Below are 19,196 nucleotides of genomic sequence, written 5' to 3'. Positions count from 1 at the left end.
GATGTCAACAGTAGGTGGATGTGAGACAGGCTGGGGTCAGGGAGGCCCTTGAGAAGAAAGGCAGGTGCAGCCCGTAAGACAGAGACAATCCTTAGCAGGACTGGTGAGCAGATGGCACGGCCAAAGCCACGGCAGCTTCTTTCTAGCCACTTCCAGCCTTCCTTTTAGCACCTACGTCTGCTGGCGCTGCTCCATCTTGCATAGCCTCCTTCTGACCTGGGCTGGCGGCTTGGACAGCGGGGCTCACTACAGGCTCTTGGTGGAGCCATGGCCTCTATGAATTCATTTGTCCAGTAGCAGTTAACAAGTGAAGAACTGAGCGTTCTTCAAAGATGACTCAGATACAGGCTTGCTCTCAGAAACTTTGGAATGTAGTTTAGACTCTGAAGAACCTGTGGAGAGTTTAGATTTATTTTTTCCTGGCCCCCAGCAACACACTCTCCCTCTGTTAACTCCTTAACCAGTGTTTTTCATATCACAAGATGCAGCCTATTAGTGGGTCATGATGGGCATTTTTTTAAAAGTAGTCTCCTCCCCCCAGGGTGGAACCCAACTCGGGGCTTGAACTCATGAGCCAGATAGCAACACCTGAGCTGAGATCAAGAGTCAAATGCATAACCAGATGAGCCACCCAGGCACCCCATGATGGGCATTTTTAAATAATAAAATACAATGGAATAAAAATATCAGACATAGGGACCCCTGGGTGGCTTGGTCGGTTAAGCATCTGCCTTTGGCTCAGGTCATGATTCCAGGGTCCTGGGATCATAAATAAACAAATATAAATAAATATTTTAAATAAAAATCTTTAAAAAAATATGACACACAACATGGAAAGGGTGTGTATGTTTTGAAAGATGTTGTCTCCAAACCATGTATATGTATGGAGTTATAAGGTAACATATATTTCTCCTTTTGTGTCTCGGGCAAAAAATTATGAAATCCACTACCTTGTATATTGATATTATCCCTGGGGTTGTAGCCTCTTGACTCTCATTAACAGTTCCTGCGTTCACAAAAGAATCACCTGGGAAGCTTGTTGAAACTATAATTCCCAAGCCCTACCTATCTCTAAATATATTCAGATTCAGAAGGCTGGGGTAAGCCCAGGAGACTTCATTTTGTTTTAAAGATTTTTATTTATTTATTTATTTATTTGAGAGAGAGAGAGAGAGAGAGCACAAGCTGGGTGAGCTGCAAGCAGAGGGACAGGGAGAAGCAGGCACCCCCCTGGGCAGGTAGCCCAACGTGGGGCTCGATCCCAGGACTCTGGGAGCATGATCTGAGCTGAAGGCAGACGCTTAACCGACTGAGCCTCCCAGGCGCTCCAGGAGACTTCATTTTTAACAAGCTGGAGATGACAGTGTAAATGGTCTATGGACCCCAGTTTGAAAGGCCCTGCTTGACCTCTCCTTGGCTAATTTCATCCACAGCCAGTTCAGTGATATCCTCTACCCTGAGTTGAAGGCAGATTGACCACCTGAGTTCTAGACAACTGGTTATTGGATCCTCTGATCTAGTTGTTCCTTGCATTCATAGGGCCCAGACTGTACTCAACTCCCTCTCATCCCACTATTCAAATTTATTATTCTTCCGTTATTTCCCATCTTTGTGAGTGGATGCATTCTATACCCTGTCAACCAAACCAAAAGAAAGGAGAGAGGAATCAAAGATGGACCCCCAGAGTTCAGCCTCAGCACAGGGTTGACTTCGTGGGTGCATAACCTGTGCAACCACACAGGGCCCCGCACTTAGAAGTGGCTTACACTTGGTTTCATGTTCTGCTGTCACCATCTTGAGAGTCTTCCTAATTTTTGAACAAGGAACTTTACATTTTTATTTGGCATTAGGCCTCGCAAATTATGTATCCTGACCTGCCTAGCCTGGGAGCCTGGTGGTGACTTTAAATAGAAATAGGGAAAGCCGCAAAAAGAACAGGTCTAGGAAGAAAGTGAGCTGGGTTTCTACACCGGGATGTGAGCTGTCTGTAACTCAAGTCAGCCAGGTGGAGAAGTCCAGGGGGAAGTTGGAAATATGAGCAAGAACAGAGAGCAGAGGTCAAGATAGAAGATATGTAGTTTGGAGTCAGCCAAATAGAAGTTAACAGGTGAAATCATGAAAGGGGATTACCCAGGAAAGAGAGTACGCAGTAAGGAGTAAGGGACAGGGACAGGACTTTAAGAAACAATAGCGTTAAAGAGGTAGGAAGTATGGGAAGAAGAACCAGCAAAGGCATAGGAAGAAATATAGAAGCAAAACCAAGACAGTAAAAATACTGGGGAAAGGAGATAATCTGGCACAGATATGCAGGCTCTGAGGTGGGGGAAGGAAGGAGCAGAAGAGCCAGTTCAGTGACAGAACCCATGGGAAAGACGGACTTTTTTTTTTTTTTAAGATTTTATTTATTTATTTGACAGAGAGAGAGAGAGAGAGAACGACAGCCAGCGAGAGAGGGAACACAAGCAGGGGGAGTGGGAGAGGAAGAATCAGGCTCCCAGCAGAGCAGGGAGCCTGATGCGGGGCTCGATCCCAGGACCCTGGGATCAGGCTCTGAGCCGAAGGCAGATGCTTAATGACTGAGCCACCCAGGTGCCCCGAAAGAGGGAGTTCAACCCAAGAGATTTCAGTCATCTATTATTAGTTTTGAACATTTACTGATTATAAAAATAATTTTAAAATCACCCATATTCCACCATCCAGACAAACTGTTAGCATTTTGGTGCATTTCCTTCCAATGTTGGTTTTCAGCATGGTTTTCTTCCATGTTTTTTCCTCTAGAGAAAGCTTGTAAATATTCTTTCTATCTGCAGTCCTCCATGTTTTTGCTCCACAAATCTGAGGCCATACTATACATAGTCTCAGATCCTACATTTTTAAAATTTTACATTCCATCCAGAGCACTTCCTACATCATTAAAAGCATTTTCCCCTGAATGTGTAGCATTCCAAAATCTTGTGACATCAATTTTAAAATATTCCGAAAGGAAATTTAAAATACTTCTAATTTTTTTTTCCTATAATCTCACCCACCCCATCAAATGATTCACATTTTAGTGTTTCTTTTCATTCAGTCTTTAAAAACATCATCACTGGGGCACCTGGGTGGCTCAGTCAGTTAAGTGTCTGCCTTCGGCTCAGGTCATAATCCCAAGTCCTGGGATAGAGTCCCACATCAGGCTCCCCGTAAGCAGGGAGGCTGTTTCTCCCTCTGCCTGCCCCTTCCCCTGTTTGTGCTTGTTCTCTCCCTCTCTGTCAAATAAATAAATAAAATCTTTAAAAAAAATAAAAACATCATCACTTTTAGGTAACTGAGGTAATAGGATAGATACAGTTTTTTTTTAAAAGATTTTATTTATTTATTTGACAGAGATAGAGACAGCCAGCGAGAGAGGGAACACAAGCAGGGGGAGTGGGAGAGGAAGAAGCAGGCTCATAGCAGAAGAGCCTGATGTGGGGCTCGATCCCAGAACGCCGGGATCACGCCCTGAGCCGAAGGCAGACGCTTAACCGCTGTGCCACCCAGGCGCCCCAGGATAGATACAGTTTTATTTATTTATTTTTAATTTTATTTATTTATTTGACAGAGAGTGAAGAGAGAGAACACAAGCAGGGGAGTGGGCAAGGGAGAAGCAGGCTTCTCAATGAGCAGGGAGCCCAATGTGGGGCTCCACCCCCGGACTCTGGGATCATGACCTGAGCAGAAGGCAGCTGCTTAACAATTGAACCACGCAGGCGCCCCTAGATACAGTTTTAAATATTGTTTTCTTTCACATTATTTTACAAACATGGTTCATGTTTCTCCATGTTCTGGTAGCTGTAAGCTGTTTTGTACTGTGAAGTGGTTAATAATTTAATCACCTACCGACGTAAGTGTTTCAGTACATAGAGATTTTTTTTTTCCTTTGGCCTATATCATTGGGATTTAAATTTCTAGGTGAGGGACTGGGTCAAAGAATACCGGTTGGCTCTTGCTAAGTATTACCTAAGTATGCTTCTAGAAGGATTAAGACAATTTACCTGGCCACCAGCCAGGTATGGATGTATCTTTTTCCAGGGCTTTGACTGGCGTTGGGTATTTAATTTTTACTTGGTTTAATGGCTGTTAATTGGGACCATACTATACATATAGTCTTTAATTTGCATTTCCATAATTACTAAGGAAGTTGAGTCTTTAAAAAAATATATATATATATATGTTTACTGTTTGTATTTCCTCTTAGATGCCTATTCAATTCAAAGCAACAGACATATTTTGAGTGCCGTCCATGTGCCAAGTGCTGTGTGCTTCCCTCAAGGATGAGTGCCCTAACAAAAATGACCATTTGGGATAGGGTGGGGGAGCCAGGTAGTATAGAAAATATATAATTAACTTTACTCCACTGGTAGAAGAATACCAGCAGGCAGGTTGGGCAAAGTCCTGTGGGTGGAAGATAGAGAAGGAAGGGGTTGACTCTGTTTGAAGCAGGTTAGGCTTTTGCAGGTCAAGTGCCTTTAGAGCTAAGGCTAAACAAAGAGTAAGATTTGTCCAGGTGAGAAGATGTCTGGAGAGAAAGAACAATGTGGAGAGAAGTGAAGGGGTTGAAAAAAAATAAAATATAGTACTTGTGTAATGGAATTGTGACTTTTCTAAAGCTAAAATTTGGAATGCTGGGCAGTGGGGGGGGATGATGGAACATAGGCTGGAAAGGAAGAGTCAAGGCTAACCTCAGGATTCTGACCTTTGCCCTGAGAATTTTTTGTTGTTGTTGTTGTTCTTAAAGAGCAATGGCATGAGCTAACGTGTGTTTTAGGAAGATCTTTCTGGAAGCTAATGACAGGTGGATCTGGAGACACTGGAGTCTATAAGATGAGCGTATCTATGTTTTTAGCCACTGACCAAAGGTCAGAGATAGGACTAAGGGTAAGCTTTTTAGGTAGTATGCACATTAACTCTTTGTCTTAAAATTGTTCCCATTTTATAGCTTTCCTTTAAATTTTTAAAAAATTGCGGTAAGATATATGTAACATAAAATTTACCATCTTAACCATTTTTAAGTGTGTAATTCAGTATTGTTAAGTACATTTCACATCATTGTGCAACCAGTCACCAGATCGTGACTTTCCTTTTAAGTTAATTTAGTTCAGTTTTATTAAAAAGAAACTGAGGGGCACCTGGATGGCTCAGTCGCTTGAGCGTCTGCCTTCAGCTCAGGTCATGATCCCAGGGTCCTGGGATCGAGCCCCATGTTGGGCTCCTTGCTCGGTGGGGAGTCTGCTTCTCCCTCTCACTCTACCTCTGTGTTTTCTCTCTCTCAAGTAAATAAATAAAGTGTTAAAAAATAAAAATGAATTGAAATTTGTACAAATGTACCTTTTTTGGTAATAATTACTGATGTTTGCTTAACACTTTACATTGTATAATGCTCGTTAGCATATATGATCTCATTTGATCCTCATAAACATCCTTCTGAGGTAGATATTATCCCCATTTTACAGATGAGAAAGCTGAGGCCAAGAGCCAGAAGACCAGACAAGCTTGGGGTGTGTATTTATCCTAGAGAAACAGAGTGTCACCCAGATTTATAGGCTGAGGATTTCAGCCATCCAATCAGTCATGTAGCAAATATTATCTGAGTACCTAGTATGTCCCCGTGTTAGGAGAATGATGTTGAGCAAAATAGACATATTCCCTGCATTTAAGGAGCTCCAGGACTAGTGGGGTAAAAAGGCATTCATCAAGAAATCATGCCCCTTATGATGTGACTCTTGATCTTGGGGTTGTGAGTTCAAGTCCCACGTTGGGTGTACAGATTACTTAAAAAGAAAATCTTTAGGGGTGCCTGCGTGGCTCAGTCAGTTAAGCGTCAGACTCGATTTCGGCTCAGATCATGATCTCAGGGTCCTGGGATCAGGCTCCCTATTCAGTTCCATGCTCAGAGGGGAGTCTGCTTGAGATTCTCTCTCTTTCCTTCTGTCCCTCCCCCTGCCCCTGCTTCTGTGTGCACATGTGCACTCTCTCTCTCTCAAATAAATAAATAAATCTTAAAAAAAAAAAAAAATAGGGGCAGGGCGCCTGAATGGCTCAGTCGGTTAAGCGTCCACCTTCAGCCCAGGTCATGATCTCAGTGTTCTGGGATCTAGCTCCGGACAGGTTCTCTGCTCAGCAGGGAGTCTGCTTCTCCCTCTCACTCTCCCTCTGTGCTCTCTCTCTCTCTCAAATAAATAAATAAAATCTTTAAAAAAAATAGGGGTGTCTGGTTGGCTCAGTCAGTTAAGTGTCTGCTTTCTGCTCAGGTCATGATCCTGGGGTCCTGAGATGGAACCTGCATTGGGGTTCCCTGCTCAGCGGGGAGTCTGCTTCTCCTTCTCCCTCTGCCCCCCACCCCTGCCCCTGCGTGTTCTCTCTCTCTCAAATTTAATAAATAAAATCTTTTTAAAAAATGAATACCACTTCTTCCAAAAAACTTTGAAAAATAAAATCTTTAAACTTCACAGGGAAAGACAACGTAAAATATCTTTGTTTGAGCGAAACTCAGGACCAACTATACTTACGCTATATGCATTTGTAAACCTTCCAAAATGATTCACCCTGACATTTCCATGTGTCTGTCTAATCCACAATATCCTTTCCTTGACATTATATGATTTGTATACTGACCCCCAACCTTGTGATGTAAGCAGGCAAGTATGACTGTCTATATTTTACTGATGAAAAATTCGAGTCTCAAAGAGGTTAGATAACTTGCCTTAAACCACATGACTAGTTAATGGTGAAGCTGAGATTTGAATCCAGGTCTTGTAACACCTAGATTGTATTATTCTTTTAGTATTCATTCTTCCATTTATTCATTCATCCATCAAATATGCACTAATCACCTTCTGAGTGTCAGCCTACATATGGAGCAGTCAAGCGTTTGAAAACTGAAGGGTTTGAAGCAGGAAAGCAGCATGATCCAATTTAGATTTTTTTTTTGATCTTATTTATTTATTAAAGAGAGAGCAAGAGAAGAGCATGAGCAGGGGGAGGGGCAGAGGGAGAGTGAGAAGGAGGCTCCCCGCTGGGATGATGACCTGAGCTGAAGGCGGAGGCTTAACCAACTGAGCCACCCAGGCGCCCCTCCAATTTAGGTTTTAGATGAGAGGGCAATGATAGTTTCCAAAATATGGTCTAGGACCACCTACTGGGTCTGAATCTCTGGGACTGGGGCTCAGGAATGTCACAATCAGCCAGGTTTAGGAATTTCCAATTCCAATACAATGAAGAGAGAGAAGCACTGTATTAGAGAAGGAGGTGGTGCAACCAGTTAACATGATGAAGGTAGTTGCTGTAGCGAGAGCCAACTAGGTGAGAGCGATGAGGGACAAAGGGACACACTTGAGGGTCATTTAGATAGCATGGGCAGGACAGTGGCTGAGGTTCAAAGAAGTGGAACTGGGATTCCTACCCAGGTCTTCAGGCTCTGGGGCCTGTGCACTTTGTTGCACATAGACATTTATAACCATGTCCCGATTTTAAATATTTATATTTATGTTTCTTGGCCCTTGTTTTGCAAATCCCCATCTTATTTCAAACTGTCTTCAAGTCTTGTATTTCTCCCTCACTTTCATAAACCCTAGGAGAGGGGCGCCTGGGTGGCTCAGTCGTTAAGCATCTGCCTTTGGCTCAGGGCGTGATTCCGGCATTAAGGGATCAAGCCCCACATCAGGCTCCTCCACGGGAAGCCTGCTTCTTCCTCTCCCACTCCCCCTGCTTGTGTTCCCTCTCTCTCTGGCTGTCTCTCTCTGTCAAATAAATAAATAAAATCATAAATAAATAAATAAATAAATAAATAAATAAACAAACAAACAAATAAATACATCCTAGGAGAGACATTAGGGACAGACAAGGCCTTAAAAGCTTAAAAATATTTCTTTGGGGCTGGGTACCTAGGCAAGGAAAAAATAGGTTTGATTAGACAAGCACAAACTGGGAGAGACTAGTAAGACACTGGGGAGATGCACTGCATTTCCTCTTCTATAAACCCTAGAAGGCCTCCAGAAAACCTGAAGACAATAACCCCAGAAGCCCAGAGGGTGACCGCATTTCCTCTCCAAGGTTATTACTGGGTTTCAAGCTGGAGCAGTTCAAGAATTCAGGAAACTGTAAAGAATCCGCAACAGCCTCAACAACCATCTCCCCAAACATCAACATCAACAACCTTGACGATAAGATTTTTAAAATTCGGGGCACCTGGGTGCTCAGTGGTTAAGCAACTGCCTTCTACTCAGGGAGTCAGCTTCTCTCTCTTTCCCTCTGCCCCTCCCCAACGCTCATATTCTCTCTCTCTCTCAAATAAATAAAATCTTAAAAAAAAATATTAAAAGCAGTCTCCTTCCCACCCACAACGACAGACCTAAAGAGGGCAGATGGGACTATGGGGCATTCGTCTTCATCCGGGGTCTCGGTTTCCCAGGGTCTCATGGAGGGGGGAAACTGACACCCGAATTTCTGAATGCAGGTATCAGAGGCTGAGGACACCTCCACTCTCTCCTCACTGCCAGGTAGGTCAGGATTAAAGCGAACTGAGGCAAAGGCTATGGTTGGCAGTACCAGGGGAAGACAGGCCTGTAGGGGTACTGGCAAGGCCATAGTGGCTAAGCCAAGCAGGTGGGAACGGAGGTGTGGGAGAAAAGGATGGGAAAGTGGGCGTGGTGGGATCCTACCACAGGCATTTGGGTTGGGGTGTGAGAAGCACTTGGGGGAGGCTCTCTGAAGGATGACCAATCAGAGAGCGAGTTGCGGTCCAGGGGCAGGACAGGGGCTTATCTTGGTCGAGATTGGATAACGGCCTGGCGCTGGGAGGGGCCGCGTGCCGCCCGGCCGCGGCTTAGCAATTCAGCTTCATATACCGCAGTGGCGGCGGCGGTGGAAGTAGTCTGACTGGAGCACGTGCCTGAATCTGACGCTCCTCGCTTGCCGCGGAGTTCCTTGGGTCCCGCGTGCGTTTGGTCCTGCCCCAAAGTTCTCTCCATCCTCGGTGCCCTAAGCTCTTGCCCAGCTTCTCAAGCTCCGGACCTCGACGTCTGCAGAACGAAATGGTCACAGCCACGAATGTCTCGGACGAAATAGAGCAGATGTTGCAGCCTTACAACTTCGAGCTGTTCCACGACATGAGGCCCCTTTTGGAGGAGTACTGGTGAGACCTGCGGAAGGCGAAAGGCTATGCCAGGGTCCTGACCTTGATGACTGCTATTTGGGGTGGGTTGGGGGTGGGGAAAGAGACACTAGATACCTGCAATGATTTTCTTAAAGAGCAAAGGTATCGGGCTCCCCTGTACCGGCTCCATATCCCTGTTGTCCAAGGTGCAGTTAGCGTGGCATCTCAAAGAGATTAGATCTGGAGGAAAGAAAGAACGAATGAGAGAAAGAAAGAAAGGAAGAGGCAGAAAGGAAGGAAGGGAGGGAGAAAGGAAGAAAGTGGGTTGAGGAAAGTAGGAGACAGAAACCGAGGGGAAAGAGTGTAGTGAGAAATGATCTCTGAGGAAGGGTTTGATCTGAATACCTACTCCCACCCACCTTATAGACGGCTCTCCTCTCTCCTTTGTGGCCGTGTGTGCAGGCGTGCGGGCATAGTGCTGGTGCCCAGGGACAGTCTGCCCTTCACAATTATCACGTTGTTCCCCAAATGCTCCATTGTCCCCGCTGTGGAGGAGACACAGTTGGGGGAGCTATTTCAAGATTTACCCAGGCTCTTTGACTTTGCCCTAAAGCTCCTCAGAGGTGTTTGTGGGCTGACTTTGCGCTCCAGCTAATTTGCCATGACCCAACCAGGCAGAAACTATTGCCGCATTCTTTTTTTTTTTTTTTTTAAGATTTTATTTATTTATTTGACAGAGACAGACAGCCAGCGAGAGAGGGAACACAAGCAGGGGGAGTGGGAGAGGAAGAAGCAGGCTCATAGAAGAGGAGCCTGATGTGGGGCTCGATCCCATAACGCCGGGATCACGCCCTGAGCTGAAGGCAGACGCCCAACCGCTGTGCCACCCAGGCGCCCCCGCATTCTTCTTACACCGGAGCCCTGGGTTGGTTCTAGGCATGGACCAGCAGCTGTCACTCACTCACAGCTGAGAGCAATAATCACAGAAACCTTGAACACAGCCCCTGCCCTGTGCTAATTACTTTATATACCTTAACACTGTCAGGCGAAGAGTGTTATTTCTCCTTCATAATAAGGAAACTGAGGCTGAGAGAACTAAGTAATTATTTTCCAATGTCACACAGCTAGTAAGTGGCAGAGCTGGGACTCCAACCCAGAGCATTCATCTTGAGAGACAAGTGGGCATTCCTTTAACCAGCACCCACCCATAAGCCCATCCCCTCTGCCTTCTGCCTGCCAGGGCAACCTCATTCCCCATAGCTCTGGTCTACCTGCTGCTCATCTTTGTGGGGCAGAACTACATGAAGACGCGGAAGGGCTTCAGCCTGCAGGGGCCTCTGATCCTTTGGTCCTTCTGCCTTGCAATCTTCAGGTAAGAACCACCCCCCCCCATCTCCACTCCATGCCTATCCTGTAGACCCTAGACCCTCACTCTATCCCTAAAAGTTTTCTGGAAATCCCAACTGAGTCAATGCCCCAAGTTGCCCTCTAGCTTTCTCCCTAACCCATTTTCTCAGTTCCAGCTCCCTCCCCAGCTTCCATCCTCCTCCCATATTACCTTGTTTTCCTTCTTCCCCAGGCCCCATACTGGCAACCTCTGCTCTCTCTCATGAGTCCTCTTGTGCTTATGGAGTCCATGTCCTTCTAACAATTTTCTCCAGCCTCTAATGCTCTCAGCATCTAACACCCTCTCCCAAGACCTTCCAATAACTTCTCTAGCCCCTCCTTCCCATATTTCATCCCCCAAACTCCTTCCATCTCCCCAATCCTGTTTTCCATCCCCTCCCAGGTTCCTACCCATCCCAAGAAACCTAGTCCCTAACTCAATTTTCAGTCTCATCCTCCAGCATTCCCTGGTCCTTCCCCAGACCTCATCTCCTCTAGATTACTGGTTGGATCCTGGCCCCAAGATCTCAGAAGCTGTGACATATTCTGCTGGAACGGGGGAAGTGGTGGAGCTTGGGGCCATGACCTGCCAGGCCAAGTGGGAAGGGTGAATTGGTTCCTGGGGATAACCCTTACACCCTTTTCCTCTGTCCCATTTCAGTATCCTGGGGGCACTGAGGACATGGGGCCATATGGGTACCCTGATACTTAGGGGGAGCCTAAAGCAAACCGTGTGCTTCTCCATCTTCACCAACACTCCCATAATCAGATTCTGGTCCTGCCTCTTTGTTCTCAGCAAGATCATTGAACTTGGTGAGTGGCAAGGCTTTGTCTCTCTGGTGCCCAGTCAACCACATCCCTCCTCAGGGCCCCCCCCCCACCACCCCCATCACATGGAGAGTCCCTTCCCCACCCCTGGGTGCTAACGACACCTCTTACCCAAGCTCCTCTTTAAATTATTTGCCATAAAGACCCTTCTCCATGCCCTGAGAATTCCACCTATGTCCCTATATCCGTCACGGAGGGTGGTCCCAACACTGGGTGGTATGCCAGCTATGACTCCCCATCTCCCAGGAGACACGGCCTTCATCATCCTGCGTAAGCGGCCACTCATCTTTGTGCACTGGTACCACCACAGCACAGTGCTAGTGTACACGAGCTTTGGATACAAGAACAAGGTGCCTGCAGGCGGCTGGTTCATGACCATGAACTACGGTGTGCATGCCATCATGTACATCTACTACACTCTGAGGGCTGCCAAAGTGAAGTCTCCCACGTGGCTACCCATGCTCATCACCAGCCTGCAGATCCTGCAGATGTTTATGGGAGCCACTGTTGGCATCCTAACTTACATCTGGAGACAGGAACAGGGATGCCACACCACAATGGAACACTTCTTCTGGTCCTTTGTCTTGTATGCGACCTATTTCATCCTCTTTGCCCATTTCTTCCACCAGACCTACGTAGTGCCCAAGGTCAAAGCCAAGACCAAGAGTCAGTGAAGGGCTGGAGAAAAAGGAGCCCCAGGCTCTCTCCCTGCCAAGGCACTGAGGGGTTGAGCTTAGGTTTGGGAGAATGACTTGGATGCCTTCCCTGCATGGTTTTTCCCATGGGATCTGTGCCCCAAGGTGGCAGGAAGTTATGTCAGACAAGAAGTGTCAGCCGTGGGTGGGGTGTAATCTAGTACTTTGATGTTTCTATTTTTAATGTGAAGGCCAAGCAAGGCCTGGGATGGGGGTAGAACTGAGGAGGATCCCCAGAGCTGAGTTATTTGTATTTCTATCCAGAAATCTTCTTGCTCCATTTTTAAATTAAAGATTTCAACAAGTCTTTTGGGGTTTTGAGATTTGGGGAAAGAGGATGGCTGTGACGGCAGAGGGCTGCTGGCAGCAGGATGATCACTGAGTGAGAAGCCTAAGAAGGTGTGTGGAAAGATGAGAGGTACACACACAGACACTCAATAAGAATTCTAGGCCTGGTAGGCACTTAATAAATGTCTGTTACAGACCACAATTTTATTGCTATTAGAGACCCAAGCCCCTCATAGGAACAGTGAGAAACAGGTGCACAAAGGCGGTGGAACTTATCTAAGGTCATAGGCTTCCTAAGTTGCAGGATTGACACCCGCAAGTAAGCGTTCCAAACCAGACCTTCCGGCTATCCTCCATGAGACCACGAGGTGGCGCCGCAGCACCAGCTTTGGCCAACGCTGGCAGAGTAGCTTGTCCCTAAGCCACACCTACATACTCGCACGCAGTTGCCCCCCTTCTGCCCCAGAGATCCCCCAGCTGCAGCATCCTGGTGTTGGGAGCTGAGAAGGGACTGAAGCCCTAGAAGCCCGGGCCCTCATTTATTTCCTGTAGACCCAGCTCTCCTTTAGACGTGGGGGAGTATGAGGAGAGGGGGGGCTCAACCGCAACTCTGAATCATCAGGCCTTTGGCAGTCCGCGCACGTTTATTTCATTTATCTTTGAAAATGGGGGAGGGGAGTCTGGAGAAGGCGGGGTGGGCCAAGGGTCAGTTGGCCCCCGGGGAACTGGTCCCTGTTCCTGGCCTTAGTCCCAGGGGCGCGGACTGTGTGCAGGGTGTGTAGGGCCCAGTCCACCCCTCAGGGCCGGCAGGGGGAAGGCTCTCTCCTGAGCGGGCCGCCTACCCACCTCCCCTCCCCGAGCTGCCCCAGCACTCCTCTCAGACCCCGGGGTAGGGCCAAGCCAGTCAAGACGACCCCAGTCCGGGGAGGCTGTGATTTCTCGCCACCGCCTTCGGGGATGGTCGACGGACCAGGTCATTCATACGGGCCGTTCCACGGCGTACTGGCACGGACTGAGGTTGGCGGCCGGGGGCGGCCCGGGCACGGCGGGATAGCTGAAAGAGGCGTGCTGTTTGGCCTTGAGCCTCAGGCTGGCCAGACTCGAGTTACACGGGTCCCGATATACGTAGGGGGAGGAGGCGGCTGCAGCTGCGGCCGCAGCGGCCGAGGCGTAAGGGCAGGACACTGCCCCGGAGGACACTGCGGCCGGAGCCAGCCCGGGGGGCCCCCCGCCCAGGCCCTGCAGGGCCCCGGGCCCTGGCACGGTGCCCGGGGCGGCTGCGGCCGAGGGCACCATGGAGGCGGCGATGGAGCTGGGTGGCGAGAAGACCGGCTGCGAAGCCAGAGGCCCCACGTTGACCGAGTTGAAGGCGAACGGGAAGGTCTTGGCTGCGAGCGGCGGGCCGAGCGCCTTGGGTGGCCAATTGCCGTACGAGTAGCCGGGGTACACCTCCTCGTAGGGCGGCACTAGCCCCCCTAGTGGTGCGGCGAAGCCGCCCTTGCACAGCTCTGCTTGCTGGCTGCGCTCGCGCTTCCGCCACTTGGCGCGCCGGTTCTTGAACCACACCTGCGGGCGTTGGAGAAAGGCTGTCAGGGCCGGAGCCGGGCGGGGGGCCGGTCTGGGTCCGCGCGGCAGGCGGCTGGGTCACCGAGATCAGGGTTCGGGCCGGGACCGCGCCGAGGAGAAACAAAACGGAAGTGGTTGGAGACGGGATTGGGCAGCGTGGGGACAGCCAGGCTCGGGGTGGGAGGAGCGCACCCAGTCAGGGGGCCGGGAACAGGAGTGGGCGGCAGGACTGAACCAGGGGCGATAAGGTCTGCGGGGGCGCGTAGGATGGGAGTCAAGGAGGGGTGAAGAAGAGAACGGGAGCAGTGCCGGGGGAGAAGGAAGGAGCAGCGCGGAGCGACAGGGTGGATAGAGTCAGAGCAGAGGCCGGAGGCTGGTGCAAAGGAGGCTGTGCGGGGCCGCAGACGGAGGCAGGGGCACGTCGGGTGTTGGGCCAAGGATAGGCAGTCAAGGCAGAAGCACAGGCTGCTGGCTCCAGGGCTGCTCGCTAAAAGGCCAGCGAGACGGAGGCCCGGGCCGGAGGGGGACGGCGGGCGGGGTGGGGGGTGGGGGGCAGGGGAAGGTTGCGGCTTTGGGAGGGCCGTACCCGCACGCGGGCCTCGGTGAGGTTGGTCCACACCGCGATCTCTTCGCGCGTACTCATGTCGGGGTAGCGGTTCCTCTGGAAGGTCGCCTCCAGCTCCTGCAACTGCTGGCTGGTGAAGTGGGTGCGCTGCCGCCGCTGCTTTTTCTTCAGTGAGCCGTCTTCCGGGGAGCCGCCGGGCAGCGAAGCCGAGGCCTTCTCCGAGTCTGGGGGCCGAGGTGGGAGAGGTCACAGGGCGCCCAGGCCTGCGCGGATTCTGCGGCTCGAGGACCTCCTCCACCGATCCCTCACTCCCCACCTGGCCTTCCACTGCCAGGTTCCACCCGCAGGAGGGATTGAACTGTTATCTCCCCTACCCCCAGTAGGGGGTGCGCTCACCACTGTGCTCTTGGCCCTTGCAGCCGTGTTCTGGGAGTGGAGGGTGGGGAGTGCCCGCATCTGACAGCGAGAGGGCCGGGCTCCGGGCCTCCGCCTCGCTGAGCAGCCCGAACTCCATCGAGGGAGGACCCTGGAAGGGAGAGAAGACACAGACCAGGTTGATTAGGATAAAATCTCCCGGTTATCCGGTTCTCAGTAGTGTTTCCCTTCAAGTTCACTGCCCGTTTCTCAGCTACGGACATAAAACTACCCCTGTATGGGGTACCCTAGGATAAAATAGGGAAACAGCCACGTAATGGGGAGAAAGGTGCATACCGAGGGGTTTTATGCACAGACATGCACACTAGACTGTTTTGTTCACTGTCGGGCACGTAGAACTCTGCTGGTGTTCAGTAGATATTTATTGAAATTAGCTGAGGAAAACCACACTATTGCACACCACATATTGTATACCACATCCTCAAAAACTTCAGTTCCTTCTCACATGTATGGCCAGTATCCACACAAACTCAGCCAATCATACCTGAACATAGCCTGAACCTCTGTTACTCTCCAGTGGGACAGATTTGATTTTGAACCAGGCCCAATATGTCTCTCATGAGGATAATTACTGCTATTATTTATGAATTTTACTATGTGCCTTTACCTCATTATCTCTCCCCTCACAAGAATGCATCAATATTAAATATGATCACCCTTGTTCAGGTGAGGAAACAGATTTGAAGTAACCACTAACATCACAGAGCTTGTATGTGGTGAAACTGGGATCTGAACCAGGTCTTGGAAACTCCTAAGCTAATGCTTTTTCTTTTGCTTTTTCAGATTATGTTCCTTGGGGCCCTACCCAGACACCCCAAGGGACTGGAACTTGGGGCTAGCCTCAGGGATAGAAGTCTAGCTTGGCCTTGCTTGGGTCTGCTTCAACCAGGGCAGTCCTGCTTTTGCCTGTTTTGTTTATGCTTTCTGGAGAGAGAGAATTTGAAAAAAAGGGTTCCAGAATCAAAAACAAGTTGGAGAATCCCTAGGCATTCTGGCCTTATTTGCTTCTGTGCCTGCGCAGACACACGTCACACCCTTACCAGTTCCACTCATGCCAGCCTCGACCAGAACTTCCATCCCCCGACCCCCAGTAGTAGATGTGAGCTTCTTAAAGCCACCTTCCCACCCTTATTCCCTATCCCAAACCTTGCTTGACATGGCCCAGGAGATGGCCCAGGTCCCTCTCCACGTCTCCCCAGCAGGGTCCCCCTTGCTGCTGGCTCTCCCAAGCCCCCTCTGGTGGGAGGAGGAGAAGGGGGCACTAGTGAGGCTCAAGAACTCGGGACACCTCTTGCTCGGAGGAGAACCAAAGGAGACTAGGGACAGAGGGACAGGGCTGAAGAGCTGGGTAGGAGGGGTCCATCTGCCTCTCCATTAACAGGGACTTAATGCAGGCTGTGCAGGGTGGCATTAATGTGTCGGATTAGCCTAGATTGAGATGTGTGTCACTTGGCTGTTCTGAATTTATAAGGAGCCTCTCTCTGGGAGGCGCAGATGGGCAGGGGCCTGTATTTGCACATGGTAATGCCCCTGTCAACCAGTGAGAGAGGACAGCTGCCCCCCCAACCTCTCAAGCGAGATTGGGGGTGCGACAGAGGTCAAGGCAGGAGGTTGAGGAGCAGTCCCTGTTCTTTTTTCAGGGAGAGGGGTCTAGACTTGGACCTTTTCCTAGGATTGGAGGGATAGAGAGGCAGGACTGAAGGGAACTGGGAAGGAGAGAAGTCAGGCTAAGGTGGGGATGCTCAGTTAGCCCCCCCTTCCAGGTCTGAGGTCAGGAGGCTTGGGGCTAGCCCAGCGATGCTCTGATAGAAGGGAGATGCCCTTGGGTGAGACCTGTGGCAGCCTCTACTAGTAGTTCTTCCCAAATAGCTCAAAAGGCTTAGAACTGAGAGCTGGGAAAAGGGGTGCTCTCAAGTCTCCTCTTACTTTATACCCAAGATGCTCTCAAAATGCAAGCCATGCCCCTGGCTTCTCCAGAGGCCATGGGAACAACATCACTAGGAAAAGAGGGACGATTGGGTTCACCTGTAGGGAAATCTAAATCCCACCATTTGTCTTTCCAGTCTGCCTTGGCTCCAGATTTCCAGTATTCCGAACTCCCCTTCCCCCAGCATTCCATACCTGTGTCTCCATTTCACCCTCTATTGCAGCAGAGGGAGGAGGGTGAAGAGAGATAAGGGCCAGAGTAAGAGATGAGGCCGAGAAAGCAGAGTTCAGGCTGTGTATTCCCAGAGACAGACAGACACACATGCAGACACATGCGGGCCCCCACTCAGACAAAATAAGCACTTGGACTTGAAGCTAGAGGCGTACAAACACACACTCTCCCACACATGCGCTCCCACATTCAGGCAGACAGACCCACACCGTCACACAGTCTCCTCTCTCTGTGACAGGGACAGCTGCCTTGGCTGTTTTGGAGCTAGCCATTACTCTCCCCCCCTTCCTGGCCCCTCTGAACCTCAGCTCTCAGTCCCAGGAACTAAGGACTCTGTGGGGGAGGAGGAGGCCAAAGGGGCCAGGAGAGTGGTCTATACTCAGTGGCTGCTGGGGAGAACCTCTTTCCCTGGGTGGGGAGAAGTGTCTGAGGGAAAAGGATGGCTTGGGGGTAGAGATGGAAACTGCCCAGGCCCCTCCTAGGAAAGTAATCTGGTATAGCCGGAAGAAATTAAGTCTGGAGACAAAAGATCTGGGTTCATGTCCTGGCTCCCCAACTTACTAGCTGCGTGTTCTTGGCAAAGTACTTTACCTCTCTGGAGATATTTTTTCATCTTTAAAAGGGAGATCATATTCCCTTCCTTACCTATCTCTAGTATTGTTGTAAGGTTAAAATAAAATATAATGTAAAAATGGATGGGGATAAAACTCTATCCAAGTTGCTTCCCCCCTCCCCGCATTCATTGAACAGATGTCTATTTGGCACGGTCTATGAGCTGGGCATTGAGTAAGGCACTGAGGATAGAGTGGTAAGTAAGAGCTCATCCTTGTCTCTGCCCTTGCTTGAATTCACCTTCCCAGACCCTGTATCACCCAGGGAAAAATTCCTCTGGTGAATAGAGGTGAGGACGCTGCATTTGAGAGCGGGATGCAAAGTTGTGTTGTGAATACTCTGCCCTGAACATAAAGGAGGGCTCAGCCAATAAGGTAACAGCACGATGGGCAGAGTAACCGAAGCTAAGAGCTGCTGGTAAAGGGAAGAAGCAAGCCTTCAGGCTCTTGACCAGCGTAGTAATAGTGAAAGAGGGGTTGAAGCTGAGAAGAGCCCTGCCTGTGAAACTGAAAAGGCAAGAACACCACAGCCAGGCAGGCAACAGAGAGATAGACGGTGGGGGCACATGCCTCCAGCAGACTCATGTCCGGGTGGGCTAGCCAGGCAGAGGCTGGGGGCGCCAGGCTGTTGTCTGAGCTGGAGACAGGCTGGCTGAGGATTAAGCTCCCCCAAACTGCTGGAGGTCAGGAAGCTGGGAAGTTGGGACTGAGGCCAGGGGCTTCGCCTCACTTGGAGGACAGGGACAAGCTGTAGGTCAGATTGGTTGATGCTGGTAGGAAATGCCAGGCAGGGCCAGAGAGAGTCAGGAGCTAACAGCGGTGCTGAAGCCAGCTCTGGGAGGGGCTGCCGGTCCCCCTCCAGCCTTTCTGACACACCCTACTGGGGATGGATGAGCCAGGCTCCGTGGTGGCAGGGTGACAATCCCCACCCTGGGGAGAAGAAAGGACCTGCAGGTGTGCTCTGATTCTGAAGTACAGGCTGGAATTACAGGAAACCTATCAGGGACTGCAGCAAGAACAAAATATTCAAGATAAGATATAGTAAGGTGGCAGCACAGGTTGTCCCAGGTCACAGAGGTCAGAGAGCAGAGGCCATGGTTTCCAAAGAGACCCAAGCTCATGGCAAGAAGGCAACTACTGCGTGTGCCCACTTTCGCCCTGATGCCAAGGGGGCAAATCAGGGCCACAGCCAGAGAGCTCCCAAGTAGTTGTAATAATGGTGCCTGGGCAGGAGGCGTACCCTAGAACTGAGATGGGAGAAAAGCCCTGAAAGATGGAAGGGATAGAGTCGTGGCACGTGCCTCAGCTCGGCAAGAGCAAGTTGGTGACAGAGTATAAAGCATGGCCCTTAACTAGCATGGGACCCGCCTAGAGACCTGGATCTGAAGTAAGGCCCTTAAGTTCATTAGGGATGCTGAGGACCCGATCTGTCTGGTCTGCTGAACTGCAGTGAGCAAACGGGAACAAATGAAGACAGCTGTAGACACAGGTCACAGACCCAAGAGGAAACCCTAAGACTCGAGGAGAGGCAGCAATGATTTGATGCAGT

General features: G+C 49.9%; 2 protein-coding genes across 2 annotated transcripts; one reads left to right on the top strand and one right to left on the bottom strand.

The window, feature by feature from the left end:
- ELOVL3 (ELOVL fatty acid elongase 3) lies at positions 1-12,501 on the top strand. Its single transcript, XM_008709955.2, has 5 exons — positions 1-103; positions 8,477-9,154; positions 10,356-10,487; positions 11,163-11,314; positions 11,576-12,501. Exons 2-5 carry the CDS (start codon positions 9,054-9,056, stop codon positions 12,001-12,003), a joined length of 813 nt encoding a protein of 270 aa, XP_008708177.1. The 5' UTR covers positions 1-103; positions 8,477-9,053; the 3' UTR covers positions 12,004-12,501.
- A 605-nt stretch (positions 12,502-13,106) lies between these two features.
- On the bottom strand, positions 13,107-14,957 carry PITX3 (paired like homeodomain 3). The gene is made up of 3 exons (XM_040624003.1): positions 14,840-14,957; positions 14,465-14,667; positions 13,107-13,878 (listed from the first exon to the last, which is right to left on the bottom strand). Exons 1-3 carry the CDS (start codon positions 14,955-14,957, stop codon positions 13,291-13,293), a joined length of 909 nt encoding a protein of 302 aa, XP_040479937.1. The 3' UTR covers positions 13,107-13,290.
- Between the last annotated feature and the right edge of the window lie 4,239 nt (positions 14,958-19,196).

Source organism: Ursus maritimus, unplaced genomic scaffold (genome assembly GCF_017311325.1).
Source record: "Ursus maritimus isolate PB19 unplaced genomic scaffold, ASM1731132v1 scaffold_7, whole genome shotgun sequence".
NCBI lineage: Eukaryota > Metazoa > Chordata > Mammalia > Carnivora > Ursidae > Ursus > Ursus maritimus.
This window is presented reverse-complemented; position numbering and strand designations above follow the sequence as displayed.

Coding starts and splice junctions, on each gene's coding strand:
- ELOVL3 (XM_008709955.2), top strand. CDS start 9,054: ATGGTCACAGCCACGAATGTCTCGGACGAAATAGAGCAGATGTTGCAG. Junction 9,155..10,355: donor CCCCTTTTGGAGGAGTACTG/GTGAGACCTGCG, acceptor TCTGCCTGCCAG/GGCAACCTCATTCCCCATAG. Junction 10,488..11,162: donor TTCTGCCTTGCAATCTTCAG/GTAAGAACCACC, acceptor GTCCCATTTCAG/TATCCTGGGGGCACTGAGGA.
- PITX3 (XM_040624003.1), bottom strand. CDS start 14,957: ATGGAGTTCGGGCTGCTCAGCGAGGCGGAGGCCCGGAGCCCGGCCCTC. Junction 14,668..14,839: donor CAAGGGCCAAGAGCACAGTG/GTGAGCGCACCC, acceptor CTCGGCCCCCAG/ACTCGGAGAAGGCCTCGGCT. Junction 13,879..14,464: donor TCACCGAGGCCCGCGTGCGG/GTACGGCCCTCC, acceptor CAACGCCCGCAG/GTGTGGTTCAAGAACCGGCG.